The sequence below is a fragment of the Xylocopa sonorina genome, chromosome 4 (genome assembly GCF_050948175.1).
Source record: "Xylocopa sonorina isolate GNS202 chromosome 4, iyXylSono1_principal, whole genome shotgun sequence".
Taxonomy (NCBI): domain Eukaryota; kingdom Metazoa; phylum Arthropoda; class Insecta; order Hymenoptera; family Apidae; genus Xylocopa; species Xylocopa sonorina.
Window position 1 is genome coordinate 12,716,439 of NC_135196.1, and position 19,907 is coordinate 12,736,345.

The 19,907-nt window shown below is 48.6% G+C and overlaps 1 protein-coding gene across 9 annotated transcripts in view; it reads left to right on the forward strand.

Annotated features, from left to right (window-relative positions):
• Positions 1-19,907, forward strand: part of Ten-m (teneurin transmembrane protein Ten-m) — a 324,269-nt gene that overhangs the window by 281,424 nt on the left and 22,938 nt on the right. For 2 of the 9 annotated variants that reach the window (XM_076893497.1, XM_076893500.1), the window contains exon 1: positions 1,012-1,277. The exons of the other annotated variants lie outside the window; for them this stretch is intronic. In XM_076893497.1, coding sequence (XP_076749612.1) covers positions 1,172-1,277 — 106 coding nt within the window. In that variant the 5' untranslated portion in view covers positions 1,012-1,171. Of the gene's footprint in view, positions 1-1,011; positions 1,278-19,907 lie in introns of those variants that run through there. 9 annotated transcript variants of the gene reach the window in all.

The following is a 19,907-nucleotide window of genomic DNA, read 5'->3' on the forward strand; positions in this document are numbered from 1 at the left end:
GACAAACGAAGGATAGAAATTTGTACACCGTCGAAGAGAGAGGAGACTTCGGACTTGTGGGTGCTGCGAAATTTTCAACCCTTAGCGTCAACAACGCGGAACAAGGTCGTCACGAGTGGTCCATGAGCGAGTCGAGAGATTGAAATCCTCAGATTCAGTCAATCGATCATTTCGAATCGTCGACATCGCAACGAAACTGAGGAAAAAAGTGCCGATTGCGCGACGTCCCCGTCACTTTCGAGGACATTAACGCTACGTGGTCCATTCTGATCGTCCGTGAATCGATTTCCGGTGTCTCTGTCCGGCCAATCTGGTGTCCCGTGGTATCAAACTTGTGCAATCGTGGCATAGTTGAAATAAACAAACAGAAATTCCTTTGGTCGTTCGTTTTTTAGCTCCGTGGTCCAGTGCAGGTGTCCCCGGGAGTGCGGTTGTTTAGGGGTGCAGATTCGACGGACGCGTGCAGCCCCTTTCGGATATTCGCGAACGCTGAAAACAAACTCGTGCACCCGTGCGAGATTGAATCGATTCGAGGTTCGAATCCGCTCGACTTTCCACAGTGCGTTTGATATCATCGAGAGGAGATAGAAACGATTGGGAAAAAAGAACGAGGGAACGGGTGCGTGAACCGGTTGGCAAGGAGAGCCAGCAATTTTTTTCTCTCGACGCTGGCTGATAGCGGGATACAGCAGGTGCGCGAATGGTAATTCTCGCAACTTTCCATGGATCGTCGTATTTCGCGCGAACACGCGACGGCCAAGTTTAATTTGTGACCTGTGGCGCGGTTTCGCGTGCAGCTCGTCGCGCGTAGACGCCGTCCATCGACGTCTCGTGGTGCGATCTCTTTGAAGTCGAAACCGGAAGGATCGTTTTGTACAGAGCCGTGTGTCCACCAGGAACGAATAAAACCAGCGAGGTTCTATTGTTTTCCCGTTCCGTTTCGAACTCGATTGTGCGTCATGTGCGCGCGTATATTTTCCCGTTAACCTCGGTGCGCGTACGCGCGCACAGTGCTGGTACCGCCGTTTTCCACGACCTCGAAGACAGAAGAGAACGCAAAATACTGAACTTGTGGTCGAAGGAGCAGCGGAACAGCGAGGAGCCGCTGCTCGTTTATCAGAGGAGTGCATGCTCCGATGTAAATGACGAAAGAGGATCAAAATTCGTCTCGATGTGCGATCCCACGGCGTTGTTGGACCTAGTGCCCAGCGAGGGATTACTCAAGAGGCCGTCCATGGACTATAACGAGTACACGTATTGCTACGGTGGTGGTCGAGGTGGGTGGTATTCTTTCCTTGCCGCCTTATTCTCTTCTCGTCGGCACTCGCGCAGTTTTTCTTCGGCTTGAAACCAGTCCGTGCGGCCCGGCGGACGGGCAGGATTTTCCCCCCGTTTCCGCGCCGATTTCTTCGCCGGATTTTAAACGAGAAACCTCCCTTGTCGCTCGATCTCTCGCGGGACGATTTCTGCGATCGCGGAGTATCGCGAAATGCTCGGTGAATTCGAACGTGACGCGATGCGCCTCGACGAAACCCCCTCGTCTTTTTATTGTCCATTGTATAGAGCGCGGAGTATGGGAAACGGGTCTTGTTTTTCCGTCTGGTAATGACTGGCGATACGAGCGTTTTTCGTTCACGGTTCGTCGCCCGGACGAGTGTAATATTCCAATGGAATTTTGCCCTTCCATAACACTCTTTTCCCGACCGATTATTCGATTAATGGAGGCAATCGAGTGTTTTTATTGGTCCCGGTAATCCGTCCGTTGCGTTTCCTTTTGTCCCTGTTGCGTGCGAACCGATAATGCGGGTTCCGTTCTTTTTTTTTTTTCTTTTTTGTTTTTTTCACTCTTTCGCTTCCATTTTTGTTCTACGCGCGTTGTTCCATTGTGCCGTTTTATGCGGACGATAGGAGAACGCGCCGCGCCTAGAAGAGACGCCGCGGGGATATATAAAGCGGGCATTTTTGACTGAAATTGATTGTCCCGCGCACGAGCGCGGTGGAGAAAAAAAAAAAAAAAGGAGCAGAGCGAGGAAAACATCCCTCTGGAGTAGCGGGCCGGTGTCACGCAACTGCATTATCACGCCGAACGTATTTGTCACGCTGACGTTTCCAAATCGTGACGCGAGGAAATTTCTCATCGCGCGAGACGCAGGAAATTGCCGCGCAGCGCCGCGCCTTTGGAATTTCGCGGGAGCTCGCTCGCGTTTTCGAATTACAGAGCGTTCCCGCGGAAATAAGGTAAAAATCACGCGAACAATACAGATGGAGTTTCAAAAGCGAACCTTTAGGTAATTTTTCTTCGAGATATACGAAAAATAGTGCAGAATCGAACATCTCGCGCGCGCGAACCCGCTTAATACGTCCATAAAAAACATCATTAAACTGTCAACTCGAAAAGTATCGCGGAAGCATTCGAAAGGGATTCGTCAAACTGCGCGTCTGCATGAAATATATTCAGCACTTTTGAACACAGGGCCCTCGTCGAACTACGTACTCTAATAATATCCCTTATTAATACATTTCTCTTTCCGTCCACGTAACCTCGTGACACTTTCGCGAAATTCACTTTGCAGCGCATACTTCAAACGGAATAAAGCGAACGGGAAGTGTCAACGTAGCTACCGGAACGGCGCGCCGCCCAAGGGGGTGGGGGTGGGAACGTTTAATTCCACCGGGTGAATATGAAAATTCCAACGAGGGCCCTTCGCCCGTTGGAAGGATCGCTAACTGGGTTCGACCGTATATTCGCCTGATAAATCACGGGACCGTCAACCGTCGCTGAGAGCAGGAGGATCGCGTGAAATATTCAATGCGTCCCCGAATTATGGCCGTGGGAAACGCGGAACTTTTTTAAAGTGACCGTCCCCGTTGTCGTCGTCCTCGCAATTAAGAGGGAAAAAGTTGACGCCACGAAAATTGGTACGTGGACGCGAAAGCCGTACATTTTCCTCGAGCCAGCCAACGGGGTGAGGTTAGGGGGGGGGGGGGTGAAGGCACTTATCAAAGCGGCTCATGCAAATCGGTGTACGCTAAATTTATCCCCGCGTAAATTCATGCACCTAGAGGCTCTAGAACCGCGTGTATCGATTACCACCACGAAATCGCGGCTTATCCGCTGATCGGCCTGCTGTTCGCGTGATAAAAGCTTTCACCTTCTCCTCTTCCTCCTCTCTCGTTTCCTCTCTATTTCGAGCGACGATCGATTTTCATCGAGCAACACTTTCGCCGGTTTTAAAACAAGAACGACCGTCCATCCATAGGTTTTCTTCAGGAATAACAAAAGGAGATGCTCCGCGAAGCTTTGTCGCTTTAACCGACGCGGCAACCACTGCCACGTTCTTAATATCTCAAACGTGCACGCTAATCAGTTATCAACTGCTCGCTGCACGGTTTCTCATAAAGTATCACTTACACCGGACTTTTACCAAGATCTCGAGGAACATTTTACACACACGTAGCTCGGTAACTGATACACATAATGTACAGTAAAAAATGAACAATCTATCGAGCTCGTGATCTCTCACGCGTACTCGCTCCCTCCCGACAAAACCGAGCATTCGTTCTCTCGTTTCATCCACAACGTCCCCGACGTTAAACGCTCTGGTCCCATTTAAAAGCGAGAGGGGTGAGCAAGGAAAGAAGGAAAAATGAATTTTCTCCTTCCTGCTCTTGTCCCCGTGAGAAGAACGGGCTGGAATAAACCCCCGCGTGAGCGGCGTGTTTATCAGGCTGACATTTCCAAATGTCGCGCGGTTTATCAGGTGTTCCACGGTGGAAAAGCTTAAGGCTGTGCCGCACGCACGCGCGATCCCGGCCATGGGAACGGTCCGGCAGCGCGTGCATCGAATCGACTACGTCATTAAATTTACATAATAAGGCGTCGCGTGGTTGTCCCGGGGTTGCAACTACCGCTACCACCATCGCTGCGCTCTCTCTCTCTCTCTCTCTCTCTCTCTCTCTCTCTCCCTATTGACACTGCAACGTGAATATTCACGCGCAGCTGCGGCGATCGCTGCCAATTGAGGACGATTCGAGGTCCGGTTGGGGCGCGTCAAGTTGGGAGATCGAACGGGTTCTCTAAGGGGATATTAATGCGTTATTCAAAAAGTTGATCCGAGCCTGATCGTTGACAGACCACGCGATCGTTAAACTGTGCTTGGCAACGCTCGCTGTTACTTTTTGATCGGTTCATAGATCGCATTCCATTAGGCACGAAAGATTTCCGGATGTACAAGTTCGCGAAGTACGGAAATTGAATTCGATGTTCGTCGCGTACGTTTCGTTCTTGGCAGCTGGATTTTTATGCGAATGAAACGCGACGAAGGTTGTAGTTAAAGCAACTTTATGATTACGTTACAGACGGACTATTACTGTAATCATGAATAAGGTGCATTATTTTTAACGGTCCCCGTGATTGCTGGGTAGGAGTATTTTATAAGCTAAATACTTTTAATCGGAATACTGTGACTTGCAAAATTCGAAGTTAAACGCTCTTTTTTGTGAAAAAGCAACTCCGCCACCGCGAGACGCTAATCGAATCGATCGCAACCTTTGCGTTTCGTGGACGCGATGGAAGTTCGTGTAATTTTCGTTCGATATTTTCTTTCCACCGAACGGTTGCCAGAGGAAATCCAGAAGTTTGCCCGGGAGTATGGTTTATGCGAGCAGCTCGTAAGATAACCGTGGGATCGTAAAGAGTGGAAGGATAGTTTCGTGGAAGATCCAAGAATGTGTAAGCTGATGAAGTGTTTCCAAAGCGATCGAGCGAGCACTGGTGGACGTCACTTCTCCTCTTCTGCTCCTCCTTCTGTTCTTTTTTTAAAGTCCAGGCTCTCCGTATGGTTCCCGATGGAAAACTAATTTTTTCAACCATCGCGCTGAGAAAAAGAATTTAATGGGACAAGAAAAATCGTTTCCGCGCCCCTTTTCTATCTGGCCGTGATTAAATGTCGGGAATTCATTTGGAATTTCCGAAATACCGCCAGCCCTACCGATGAACGCGAGTCAGTCAAGATCACACGTGGCACGCGTCTCCCTCAGGACTCGTGTACCACCGCCTGTAAAACATCAGTTCCAGAATTGACATCGCGTCACGTAGCCAACAACCCTCGACGAACGTTTCTATTATCGAGCAGCGACGGTAAAATGCTACTGTAACGAGGGCAGGCTTCTTGAATTACGCCTGCCTGCCGTGCCGGCGAGATTAACGTCTAGTAATAACAAGCGAACGAAAGTGAGCGAGGGCGAAAGAGAAAAGGGCGGCGGGTGGAGCGGAATACAGCGTCGAGCAAAAGTCTTTAAGCCAAACCACCCTCCCCATATCGTGGAAAGACTTTTGAAAATATTACTCTTATACGCTTACACGCTGGACTTAGACATTGCGGGCTTCGATCAAATTTAGAAAATATCGCTCTTATACGCTGGACTTAAGCATCGCGAGCTTCGATCAATTTATCGAATACGCATTATACGCGCATAGTGCATTTTACGTTTGGAAGCAATTCTCTAATGAAAATTACACCCCCTCGAAGATCCTCTCAAGTGAACGGGTACTTTTGGACGGCGGTGTACACGCAACAAACGATGCTGCGGCTGGCTGGGCCGAGGGGTAGAACGCGCACCTCCGATTCCTCATTAGAGGCACGCGCGTGGTTATCAGTTGCTCCGTGTCTATCGGGACTCCAGACGTGGCCCCAGGAATTTAATTGCCAGCCTTGCTACCGGATAGAGGCTGCTCCTCGACGCTCGCGCTCCTCCTCTTCCTCCCGCCGGTCTCGATAAAAGTTCGACGAGGCAATTAACGCGTCGCGTGGATTTTATTTCGGTCAGTGGGTATCGGACAGGTGACATTGGATACGTTTATAGGTTCAGTCGAGAGGTCAGAGGCGAACGGATGAAACGATAGTACAAACGGAGTTATCGAAGTGCGAGAGAGCGATTGCAAAGGGCCGCAAGCGCGGTAGAAGGATATGATAAGACTGAATTGGGTTTCGGGGTCGATTGGTAAAACGGAGTTAAATGCCACTCCTAACTACTTGACTGCCGTTCATCGAGTTAGGCTCAGAGTTTAAATATCTCGACACTTTGGTCGCAATTTCATAGCGACGGTGGTGAAAAAAATTTAACTGCTAACAGCTTGATAACGCTCGCAGGTTCTCATCGACAATCGTCGTCCTCCAGACGAAATTGTCAGCGGTCTACGTGAGCCATCTGACAAAAATTCGATTCTTATTAAAGGCGCGTGCACGGTTATCCGTTCGCGTTACCAGCAGCCAGGGGCTCGCGGAACGTGATTGCTCTGGCAAAAGTTGGAGAGAAGAGAAATCTCAGTAGCGTAAGGACGAATTCGAATGAAGGAGGACAAGCCCTCCGAGATCGTCTTCTACGACCTCGCCTGGCCCTCCCTCCAATATCCACGATCTGCCAAACGCAGAACCCCTTCCTCTTCCTCGTCGCCTTTCCGCGCTCGAACCACCCTCGCGACCTTACCCTTCTTCGCTTCTGCTTCATCTTCCCTCTTTTACAGTTCTGTACAAAAGTATTAGACCGTCCATGCTATTGATTTTACAGATAAAACTAATACAGACGAATTACTCGTTTCACCTTTGCCATTTTCTATTGATAATATTGCTTTCGAGAACTATCTGGTTACGATTTTAATTTAAGCGTGAATTTTGAAAAAAATATGGGACTCTTTGGTAGATGAACGAATAGTTAAATTATTTCGCGATACTGTCCACGCGTATTATGCTACGCGATAGAATTTGATCCGCAGACGATTCGAGACTTTTGCACAGCACTGTATTTCCCTTCTATCGTTTCCCTTTTCCACGTTTTACGAGCACCCTCCCCATTCACCCCTGCCTGCCTCGTCTCTTGCCGGTGGCCCAGCTAAACGACTACTGCATCGATTTTAACCTTGGCTTTGCGAATTTATTTTGGCCCCGTTCCTTTGTGCCGTGGAAAGAATGCCAGGGTATCTTCATGAAGAAATAGCTCGCCTTTGCCGCGGCTCTTAGACAATAGACCGACGGAGTGACACGGAACAGGAAGTTCGCTAGACTGTACGAAGCGCGTCTAACAGAGTCGGCGGTAGCTGAACGGGAACAATTTAATAACGCGATACATCCGCGACGCATCAGTTCTGAATGAATTTTTCGATCAAGGCGTTATTTATTACGTCAGAAGACTGCGTTTGATATAAAAGTCTGGTGCTCTCCTTTCGAATATCTTATATGCACGCCGCCTCGAGGAGAGGCAGCCCAGAAAGAGCTCCGCGCGTGGATAAACGCATCCCTAAATCACGTCGTTTCCTCGCGTAGGTGAGTTAACGAGCCGACCTCCTCCGCAAAGCTGAAAGGGCTTTAATTAATACCTGGACCCGCGGTCTCGGATTCTATATCACCGGATTATAGGTTCGCCTCGCCTCCGACCGATCACGGATAGATATTACAAGACGATAACGTACGAGGCGAAAGCATTCGGACGAGAGAGAGGTGGTTCGAGGCCTATCGACGATTCATATCGACCTGTTAATGCCGCCGATTAACGAGTGCCCATGTCAAAAGCACGGCCGAAACCGCACAAGCTTGTTAACGCCCACGCATTTCCGTTAATTAATTCCACGCGCGGCGTGTACGTCCGCAAATACGAGGGACCAGCATCGTTTCGCGTTCAGAACCCGGATTTATGGAAATCGTTTTACTTCCATCGGATGGAACGCTGAATAAACTCGTCTCGGACAAACGAATGTCCATCGACGGTGATATTAGTCCCACCATCTTTTGCCAGATATTAATTAATCTCAATGAAGCGACAGCGTATAGAACATGTGCGCGGCGTGGAACATCGATGCGAGGCCGTGTTTGAAGTTCGTTATTTTTCCGCGTGAATGAGAGCTCTGAAACGGAGCCTCGTTAGGAAATTGCTCCGTTTCGGAACGGAAATGATTCGTACGCGATACAGATTTCTGCGTTATCAGCTCCAGCCTAAAAATACGGAACATCGTTCCAGTTACTTTTCAACGGAATAATCCGACCCTTTTTCTGTTTATCACGGAAGCTGTTAGCGTGGTTGATTCCATAAACCTCTGTACCACGTTACAGCCAACGTCGGACGTTACCACTCGGCCGTTATCGCTTATTACGTTAAGCGTTTTTAAGTTACGACCCTCGCGGTGCTCGTGGAATCACGCATAAGCGAGGGAGGCCCTTGGTAAAAATCCTCGATGTGTTCGCGAAACGCAACGTGATGTGGGTCAACGAGCTTCGTAACAAGAAAATCTGCCGCAACCTCCAGGGTGGAGAGTGAGAGAAAAAAATGAAAACGAAACAGCAATTTTGATAACGAAGCGAAGTGGCAATACCACCCGCGCCGAGTCGCTTTCACATCTCGCGGACACGTAACGCAGCTATCGCGAACTTTATCGGGCCATTAAACGAAAAAAATAAATTTAGACGCTTAAAGTGTTATTTACTAGCTCGAATAAAAGTTGCTTTTCGCGTAACTCAGTCCTCTCGAGCAGGTAACAGCTTTATCGAAATATCGAATGGGAAATTTTGGAGAAAGTAAAGTGTACTGAAACATCAACGTACTAAAAAAATTGAGCGATATTTAATTTTCAGTAATCTATAGCACGCCGAAATATTCTGTTTCGAACTGTGCCAAACACTTCCCACGCGCATCAAACATAATCATACATACTCCACATATAATCCACGCGAAAGGGGTTAAGAGGGATTGAACATCGAGCCGCGCGATTTCATCCAAATTTAATGTATCTAAATTTGCGAACAGCCCTCATTATGCCACGATTAGGTGCGTCCGTTTCGATAGCCGGTCAAGCAGATAATCCAGAAACACCGTTAACTGATAAATGGTACAAGTTGTTCGCGCCCACGCGCATATGTCGCCTCTGATTAATTTTCGCGCCCAAGGTTAGCCGGTACCAGGTTACAACACGGTCGAATAGATCGACGACATCGATCGCCATTGACACCGTTACGGAATCGACACGCATCGTGCGTGGAGTGTTCGAGCAGTCGCGATTCAGCTGGATGGGGTGTCAACGCGAATCGACGCTTTTCACTTCAACGAAATCGGCAAGTCTTCGCGTTCGATGGTGCAGAAATGCTAAAGTTTCTTTTCGCAGACCAGAAGGCGATTAGGTTGGCTGAATATGAATACCTTATTTAGAACGCGTGGCAGGTGTATCGGATTATGCTGCGTACGATCGTATAAACGTTCAGCAAAATGATGTATATCATATGTAGTAGATATAGTAACTGGGCATAGCGATTGAAACGTCGGCGGGACAATGTAGTATCGGGGCATCGGAAAGTTACGTGACGTGGATTGTTGTCTATTGTTTGCGCAAACAGAGGGTGGTTGGTTTAGGGATACAGAAACATTGGGGGAAACGTTGAACCATCCGATGGATGATGTTTCAGAATTGTAAGCAACATGTCTGATTTCTGCCTGTTACGATCAAAACGAGCATGTCGAACTCAATTATTTCTACTACGCTCGGTTCTATCGTATTTTTATTAATTTCTACGGCATCGTTAGTCCCTAGTCCATCGAGCGCATCCTCAGGACGATCGCTGATCATCGTTTACGTCTTCGAAATTCTACAAGCTCGCGAGTAATTCGAAAGTGCCGAAACAAGAGTCGCGTACATCCTCGGCAAAGTGGTTACAGTGGTATCCCTGTGATCTTTTGAGATATAAATCGCGAAGAGACGCGCGATCCACGGTTCCGATCCTCCGCCCACGCGGCTCTAACAGAATCGACAAGACCGTTTTGTTTCAACGAGCAATTTATCCGCTCCCCGCCCTCGTAACGCGAATATCCTGAGCCTACAACCGTGCTCGTTACATCGCGACCCACTGCGTCACCGACGAAATCGTCGGACGTCGCTGGCCAACTGCAATATGCAAAACGCAATTGAAGTTGTTCGCACCAGCTTCGTTACCAACGAGAACGCTCGTAGACGTTCTCACGGGGCAACGGTAAAGCAATGCGTGCACGCGTCGCGATTATGACGTTCCCGAGCGATCTGACCACCACGTTCGATTCTCACCTCCCGAAGGATTGACCAGCGATAACGATCGAGCACGTGGGCGCTGAAACAAGTCTGTCCGCTTCTCTCCTCGAGTACGCGAACGGGCTCCCATCGTCGCGTGTTTACACAGGGTGCAGACGGGGCTGTCGGCCTTCCATTTGCGTTTATCGCGGAGGAACGAGCCACGGAACCGGTCGAAGGAGCCGCGTCTCTCGCGCGGCCGATGTTTCAGTTTCTCACGTCATTGCAGCGTGGCAGCCCGCCAAAAAAGTGGGAACACCCAGCGGGCATTAATTATTCCGACGCTCGTTCCCGACCGCGGGAATTACGTGCCAGGGGTGGCGGTCTCCCCGAGCATTTCTCGTCAATAACGTCGACGGCTGTTGTTACCCTCGGATTTAGCTCCAAAGGCGCGTCACGGTTTTTCGACACCTTACAGTTCCAGTTGGTTCTCGTACATTACGAAACGCGCGTTTCTTCCCTTTTTCGCGAATCCTTTCGCTACGAAGGACACGAGCTCGCGGTGCGATAAAGCAGACGGTTGTTTATGAAAAGCGCGCATACGCTGCACAGCGTAGACAACAGGTAAACACGCGTTGCATATCGTAAAAGTCGAGCTCGGAAGCGAGCAAAAGCTTCCACAGTGTCCGTATCTAGCGTGAACCGCCAGTGTAAATGAAAATATACAAATTTCACCGCGATGGAAGAATAAAATTGTCCAGTTTCCACGACTAAACAGTTGCGAGGTTTTTTTTCCTACCCCCTTGTGTTGCAAAGTAGTCGCCGTTCGTATAACGCGGAGGATATTTTATCTCGCGATCAATGATACAAAATAGCCAGAGGGAATCAATTAAAAGCACCGCTTCAACGAATTCGCGTTCCCACAAAACAAGCAAAAGGCGATCCAGCAGACAAATATGGTGGCGCAGGCTGAGAGGGGTGGCTGGGAGAAGGGATATAAAAGTAATAACGCTCCATTTCACGAGTCAGTAAATTCTAATCGACGATCGTTAATCGTTCACGAACGGAAGTCAAGCGTGTTCGCCGTCGCGTTTTTTCCATTTTCCTCCTCGCCGAGGTCTCGTCTCTTTCACCCCGAACGGAGAGGAGCGAACAGGCGCGTACAGGCCGGCCTTAAGGATCCCCCAAGACGCGCACTCGAATTCACACGGGCCGGCACTCCTTTGATTTCGCCTCGCTCTCTCCTCCAGCACGGTGGAAAAATTCCTCGCGAGGAAACCACCGACGCCTCCACGGCTTTTCCACGGTCCGCTTGTCTCTTGGATCTCGATGAGAAGGGGTGTGGGTTGCGGCGGGAAACCAAAACGAGAGAGAGAGAGAGAGAGAGAGAGAAAGCGGCAGGCTTGGTGTCCTATCAAGCTGCTCGACTGAAGGTCCACTTGAACGCGCGTGCTTCAACGGATCCGATCATGAAGAGCGAACGGCTTTTCGTGCCGCTTTTCTCCGTCTTCTCTGTCGTTACCCTCCCCTTTCCTTTATTACAGGAACGGTATTATCGATATCGAAACCTTCGACAAAGTTACTCCAATCTCTGTTATTTAAGCAACAACGAATCTACACTACTGTATATATTTGTTCCTCGTTGTACATCCCTCGAAGATGCGAAACTTTGGGAATGAGAACATTCCACCGACGTCTGAATATTAGTGGAAATGAGAATATATAAAATTCAGCTCGGATTTTTCTTAAACAATAAACTGTTCAATCAATCAATCTTTCTTTCCCGTGCCTCTCATCCCTCTTTCTCTCTCACTTTGCTCGTTTTCTCGCTACGCTTCGTTCCGAGGCTGGTCGACTCGCGGCCGCAGCACATAAATTCTAATGGGAAACGAATTAAGCCCTGGCCCATTTCCCCGCGGACTCTTGCCCGCGCTCTTGTTCGCGTTCGCGGCGAGAACGCTTTTCCAGCATGAATGGAAGGATATATCATTCGATTACCAAGCAGCGGCGTCCAGCCTCTCCCCCTTATCCTTTTTCCTCCCGTTTCTTCGCTCTTCCTCCGCTTGCGTACACTCTCCGGCGAACGAACGCTCATTTTTTTCATCCCCAGGCATTATCGACTCGTTAAGCGAGTTATTACGAGCGGCCAATCGGTTACGCGGCTCTTCTACACGCGTCCCTCCTCAACCCCATGCTCGACGCTCGCGCTTGTTCTGTTGTGCCGTACAAGCGATTCGTTTACGAGCCTCACGGAGAGATCATCGTTCACTGAAGATAATTTCACGAAACGAATTCCTCGTATACGATCGCGTCGTGTTATCTTTTCGGCGATTTATTTTAAGCTTAACCTTTGCGCCGCAGTCAGCAGCTACGAACGACTTAACGCGTTAAGTACCGTGGGGAGCGGTGACGGCCGGCATCGCACTTTTAACCACGACCCAACGATCGCGCGTAATTGGTACCGTCGAACTTGATTGAAACATTTGCAACAATTGAACTCTGATAGCTATGATCCTTCGAACGATAACGCGAACGCCACGACGCCGATGTATAAAATGATATGCACGTTTAAGTGCAATTAAAAGTCCGATTTGATAACGAATGAAATTTTGAAACTCCTCTTCAATTACGAAGATTTCCCGATTTATTGAATAACTTCTACATCGAAACTTGAGAACTGTGATTATTCTTGGGAACATTCGATTTCCGCCTCATTAAACTTTTTGAGGATATTAATGTGACGAGGGAAGGGAAAGAAAAGAATCAGCACTGTAAATAATTGAAGATCCATATTAAATTTCTCCCCTCAACTTTTGTTATTACATATTTGTGGAAGCGTTTGACAAGTGGTTAATCGAATTCTCTAGGCTTATTGAACGTGACATGTGGAGTAGAACGAGTAACCTCAATTTGTAACGATTAAGTTAGCTAGATTACAACAATGGTATTTCTCGACTGTCGACAACGTAGTGGCATCAACGAACGGAGCACGTACAAAACGGTAATCCGATCCCGATTTCACCCGATTCCTTGCGCGAGTCGCATCCTCTTGGAGCCCAACCCCGTGATCTCCGATCCGTGCCAGAGTTCCCCTTTTATCTCTCCCCACGGAACGGAACGGAACGAATCGACGCACCTTCTGTGCACCGCGTCACATCGACGAAGCTAATTTTATTTTCCGCGGTATTTCCTCGCCCGCGAAATCCGATAGCTGCCAGAAACGAAGAAGAACAAGGGTGCGCGCTACGGATTCAACCGACCCGCCTTCCTTTCCGCCGCCCACCCCTTCAGACTTTTCTTTCTCCCCCGGCAGTTCCGTAGCCTCTCTTTACTCCCGTGGCGCGTAAATTCTAATGGGAAACGAATTAAGCCCTTTTTTTCCCTCCCCTAACATTGTGTAAGTCACTCTCGAAGCCGTCGAGTTTCCATTTCGTCCGCTGTAAAAACGACCACCACCCCCCTCGTGCCATTTTGCGCAGTTTAAGGCAAATGCCAAGGTAGAGAGACCGGGGCGAGGGAAAACGAGATGGCTCGATGGTGTTGGGGTGTACGCGAGCGTTGTTGCTCCGCGTTCATGTACAGAGTGTCCTCGCGAAGTTTCGCGACTACCCTCCAATTTTATAGCTAAATTTGTTCGACAAAGTTGAGTCATATTCAAGTTCTCTGTTTTCTCCCTCTCTTCTCTCTCCCTGTGGAACCAGCTTTAATCGTACGCGTCACAAAAATGCCAACAACGCGTAAAATAAAAGAAAAGGAGAAGCATTCGAATAAACAATTCCGATCTGGATTCCGAGTATTAATGGCTCTCGAAACGTAACACTGCTTTTATCTAACAGAATGTTTCGTAACATTCGCTGTCCTAAAACTTGGGAACGGCACTATGCACGGAACACCATGTATAGAAGCATAGGGACATGTATATTACAACGGGCGGAGGGGCGTGTACGCGCGCGCGAAAATGTACGTAGCCGTGGGTAAAGGGAGCGAAGAACGAGCACGAGGGTAAAGAACACCAACATAGCCGCCGCTATTGCCTCCCTTCCATCCCTCTAACCTTTCTCCAACAGCCCTCCCGCGCCCCGTCACGGTTCACCTCACCCCGCCGCGAGCTTTGGCCAGGCTACCACCATCGTTTCCCTCCTCTCCGGCTTCCAATTAAAATCGTTTCGTCCATCACGGCCCCTCCGTTCCCGTTCTCTCTTCCTCCACCGTTGTCCACCCCCGTTCCACCCCCTTATCCTCGCCGCGAAACTCCTCTATCCTCGCTACCGCGCAACGCCGGCCAGACCGCCCTTTCATTTTTCAAGATTTTCCTCGTCTAACGCCGACAAGTCGGCCGGGGAATCGGAAAGAGAGGACTTCGCCACCCGGATCACTCGGGGATGAAAGTTTACGCGCGCCGCGTACCCCATTGACGCGCTCGTCAATGGGGAAGCGCGTTTGCGACGGTTCGATCGAAGGGAAAATCGTCTGTCCCTCCTCGCGTGTCGAGAACAATCGTTAGGAGTCGGAATTGATGTTTCAGCGTTAACGAGAATTTCAGACGCATTTTTGTGACGAAGATCGCTACGCAATCTGGAATATCTTCGGTTCTAGGCGTCGCGCGATGTTCATCGATTTCAACGGGGAAAGTCATATTCCCCGTTTTATGGGCAGCCTCGCTCGAACGAGTACGTCTCGATAGCGCCACTTTAGGCAGCCCGTTATATTTAATCAAAATGCAATTCAATTAGAGTAAATTGATATAGTAGCCGGGCGTCGCGCTGCTGGCAAATTTTCACGAGGACTTTGGAATACTAACCGATCAACCGTGCTTGCGATATTACGATACAGCTAATGCCCAGCGTGTTACCCGATCTATAAATTATCGCTCGTCCATAGACTCCCCACGGGATTCCCATAAATGTTGAATTAGAACGCGAGCGACGTATGGGGCTTTCTTTCGGAATTTATTCAGCTTGCCGTCGCTGAACGACATCTATCGAATTACTGCAATATTATTAAAATACAATACAAACCTCACGCTTTTGTTTCTTTTTCCCCTTTTTCTTTCTGTTTCAACAAATCTATTAATATGTGCATTAAAACACGGCACGCGGAATGTTGAATTTATTACGTTATTATTTTCTCTTTCAAGTAATTCCAGTGTTTTTTTTTTTTTTTTATTATCGATGATCAAATGTCGACAAATATCGAATGGCGATATGATGTATCGTATTAATATATCATTCGATGCATTCAATACACGTAGCCGGATATTTTATATTCGTTCCAATTTTTTTACACCCAGCATCATTGCAGCGCAGATTCAAGCAAAGCTCGTATCGCGGTAATATCTTTACAATTATTAACTAGAAGATCGCTTTAGAATCAGTCTATCCAAGTCAGGGTGTCCAATTACGGTAAGATGCTAGAAGAAGATATCCGTGATGAATAGAACATCTCTAGCCCCGCAATCTAGTGCTTAAATTACAGCGTATCCAACACGCTTCCGCGCGAGCTGCTCGACACGCGTCGCATTCGCTGATAAAGGGACCAGAAGCATTCTTTTCGATAATATTTTCGCAGAGGGCCTGCACACGCCCGCGCGAATAAACGGGGAATATAATTATCTCGACACGAGACAGGATACATATTACATCCTGCGCCAGAAGGCCTTCCGGAAGTACGTTCCCACTCGGAACACGTCAATTTCGCCTTTTTACGGGCGCGATCATCACCTCTGCCCCTCCTCCGCTTTCGCCCTTTCCACCATCCGAGAAGTTTCGATGTTTCGAAGTTGGAAACTTTGATCGACTTCGATCGGCTGCTTCGAAAATTTACAGACCGGGCTATTCGCGTTATTCGATGGGTTCATTTTCGAACAGTCGTTCCCCTGACGTCGTTTGAAATATGAAAGGGAACTTTCGTCTATAATCTAAAGCAATCTTGTTTTCTCCGCGGACGTAAGGTAGTTGCAGGTAATTATAGGAGACTCGTTGGATCGCAAAGCCCTATTTATAGTTGTTGCTCTTTCCAACTGTTCGATACTCCGTTCAGAGTGGTTGCAGGATAAAGTATTTAAATAGCTCTGTCGATGTTTCGGATTTAACATCGACGACGGAGTAATAAAGCTGTACTTATTACCATAAAACAGGTTAAATATTTAATTTCAGACTCTTTATCTTCATCTATTGTATAATACCAGATTTCTACCAGAATTTTGATCGTACGCCTGAAAGAAAAAAAAAGAGAGAGGAAATGTATCGAAATCGTAACATTTTATAGGCAATTCCACGGTCCGCATTTCGTATGCGATTGTTTCACCGTGATCTCTATCCTATTACTGGCATTCGTTCCGTAATCGCGGGTTTCCCAGGGCAGCGCACGGACGTGGACTCACACGGACTCCGATTTTTCCCCCAAACGAGTCCGTTCGATATAGTATTAATTCGTTACGGTTCGAAAGCTAATCCAGATCCACGAGACTAACCCTTGTCCATTTTTCTCTTGTTCCGCTCCCCAAAATACGTCGATTTTGGCCCGGGCGATACGTGACCGGGGCTCCGGAACGTTTGCTCGATTCTCCCCTCTGTACCAACGGTAAACGTTACGCCACGATGTTCCTCCGTGTCGCGTTTTACTTCTGAACGATTTAACTCGGGCCACGGTTTCGTACAAAAATTAATTCGCCCCCTGCGACTCGTAGAATTCGTTTCGTGGGATTTCATCGAGACCGTTCTTTTTCCCTTTTTTTTCCGAGCGATACACCCCTCTCCCTGGTCGTATGCCCGGCTGACTTTCCACCCCCTCTCTCTCTTTCTCTCCTTCCATTTCTTTTTGTTTTTAAAGCAACTCAAACACAACGACAACGATTTACAATCCCGTTGTTTGTCTTTGCGTCCCGTATCTAGGCTAAATTGAAGCGAAACATTGCCGTTTCTGGAATTTTTCAGCGCGCGTTGTTAACGCAATCCTGGGTTCCCGATGGAACTGTGTTTCAGGGAAAAAAAATTAACTCGATTTCGCGCGCGTTTTGCTTCGCAGGAGTTCGCCATTGCACGGATTGATATTTCGAACAAGTACAAAAAGGTGCGGAACGATACTCGAACTCTAAATATCAAACCCTCGAACGACACCCTGTACTTAAATCCAAGCTGAAACACAGCCACCCCATTGTCCGAAACGCGATCTCCATAAATCAAAACGGCAATCAGAAACACCCCACTCCACGGGGTACACAAAACGTTTCTCCACGCGACAGCTAATCGTGAGTGGCAACAGGAGGGAGAGCAGAGGGAGCGTTCGTGGCGTGCAGCGCGGAACGACGGATGCACCCTTGATTCCGATCGAAGACGCGCGCCACGCCGTCGAGAAGGGAAGAAAAGCGTCTTCAGGTATATCCTCGACGAGGGGTGGGCCCGTTGGTTCTCTAATAAATTCCATTAGACATGGGCTCTTGCACGCTCAGGGTCCCGATATTATGTTACGCGTTTTGACGTGCACTCTGAATGGGCGCGCATCCATTACGCGGCCCGGTGCGACAACAACCGTCCTTGCCTGGACTCATTCATCGAAATCCTTTTTTTCGGGACCGCTGGGCCCTGTCTTTCTTCCTGGACCCTCTGCAAGATGGCGTTTACGCTTAGAATCCATAGATAGAAATGGGATCAAGTATAGTGGAAGTACTGATCCCTCTACAGCGAATGCAGAGCTCGTACGCGCAGCAAGCATCTGTGATAATTAGATGGATGATCATGTTTAGGAATATACCGCTGGCACGGCTTTACGTGTACTTACTTTACACTATTATAATTTGCTTTATCCTCGTCCTAATATGAAGAAGGTTAAGTATGCGGTAATTAACAGTCTCTACTGGAATGGCAGTGAAATATTTAGATTAGGATTGACTCCTATTCATAAGCACGTATCGAACTTGATCCCATCCCCAGCAACGGGTCCCTCGAATAGGAGGCCCAACCAGCCAAGCATAATTCGATTCAGAAACCCAGTCCAGGGCTCCTGGTGGCTCTCTCTATAGCACGAGACTCGGCCTGGATGTTGGATTACCGGATAGCACAGTAGCCCAGGCAACTCTGACCCCGTGGCGCTGGTCCTTTTGTCGAGTTCCTCTGTCCTGAGCTGCTTTCACCACCCTCCGTCTCCGTCGTTGCTCTTTTCCTCCCTTTGACGGGCTGCGCCCGCCGATCGGCGACGAATGGAGAAGAAAGGATCGGCCGTGTAACGACCGACACAATGACTACTCCCGCCGATCTATTAGGAAGAATAACGACGTGCAGCGAGAGGAGTCTTCCGCTTCGGTGGCTCGATGAGAATGAACCTCGAGACAGTTCTTCTTCTTCTTCTGCTTCCTTTAGCGACACTTGGGCGCAATGTTACGCCGCCCCGTGTCGATTGTGCAGCGGCTCTTCTGGATCCCGTCATTCGAATCTCTGGATTGATTGTACAAGGAGGTTATTGAGTTGATTCCTCGTCGAGTTGACGCCATTGAGTAATGGCGCCAGTGTTTGCTTTGTTGTTGGGGGATAGAAGCGTTAGAAGCGTTGGGTTGTACGGAGTGCTTGTCAAGTTCTTGGGAATTTTTTTAGTTAACTGTGAGTGAACTACCCTTAGGAATGTTTCAGCGGTGAGGAAAGCTGATTAGATCGTCGAATTTCGATAGTCGAATGACATCTCTATTGAATTAAAGTATCATCGTCATCAATATCGACCCAAACGACGACCGTCACCCGCCAATCTCGCTCGTTACACTCACCCCTCCGTTTTACGCATGTGCCACGGTAATTTACATGTCCGAAGCTCTTTGGCGGAGCCGAGGCACGCCGCTGGTGACGCGAAATGGCGGCACACTCGAGAGAGAAAATGTCGAAACTGAGAAAGTTCGCTCGTAAAAGGGTCGAGTGCTCTTCGCTGAAGCATCCACGCGAAGGGTATGAAGTTGCGCAAATCTCGAATCGAAATTCGCCACGAACGTCGCGAACGCTGGAGAAGAAGAATTGAAAGACGAACGATTAGATGAAGATTGGGAAACTCTTTGTCGTCGTACAGAAGTGAAACTTTTTCCACACCCTCTGTCCCCCCATCTTCGCCCCTTCTTTTATCATGCTTCGCTCGCACCGCGGAGCACCTCTCCGTCTGGTTCTTTATTCGTCCGCGTTCCTCTACTTCCTGTTGCGTTACCAGTCGATCGAATGTCAGAAGAACGTTCTTTAGAGGCGTAAAAAAGGCCTCGAGAGGATCCAGTTCATTGGCTAATAGAGAACGTAAAAAGAGCGCGGCTCGAGTTTCTCGGACGGGTCACCCTATCCGGGAGAGCTCGGTCTGTTAGGCATTTCAGATTGTACTCGATACAATGAGAAAGGAGCGTGAGGGGGACCAGCCTCGGGGTGCTCTGGATCTGAGAGGGTCTACAATCGACTCGAGCATCGACTTCGAGAAAATCTATGCGCAAACGAACTTGACGATCCATTATTCGATTCGTGCGCACGTACTTTTAATTGTACATTTCGATATGAAACTGTTTCGATTCCTAATCGTAGATTCGTAGAAAGTCGAGGAAACACAGTCGGAAACGATCGTCGAGCTCTTGCCAGAAAATATCAGCGCCATTTCGAAGCCGTGCATCGCGTTTCATTTCAAATTTCGTTCCTGCACGCCCAAGAGCATCAATCTGGCATATTGCTTCCTCCAGAGTCGAGACTGAAAAATTGTTACAGAAATTCAACAAAGACTCTCGACGCACCGGCTCGTAAAAAATAAGCTAATACGTCTTCCGTTATGGCTGCTCGTCCCCCCCCCCCCCCCCCTAAAGGCAGGGGGGTAGAATAAAAAAGAGCCTGTGACATTGTCATAGCAGGCAGAGGGTATCGCGCGACAAAGCTTG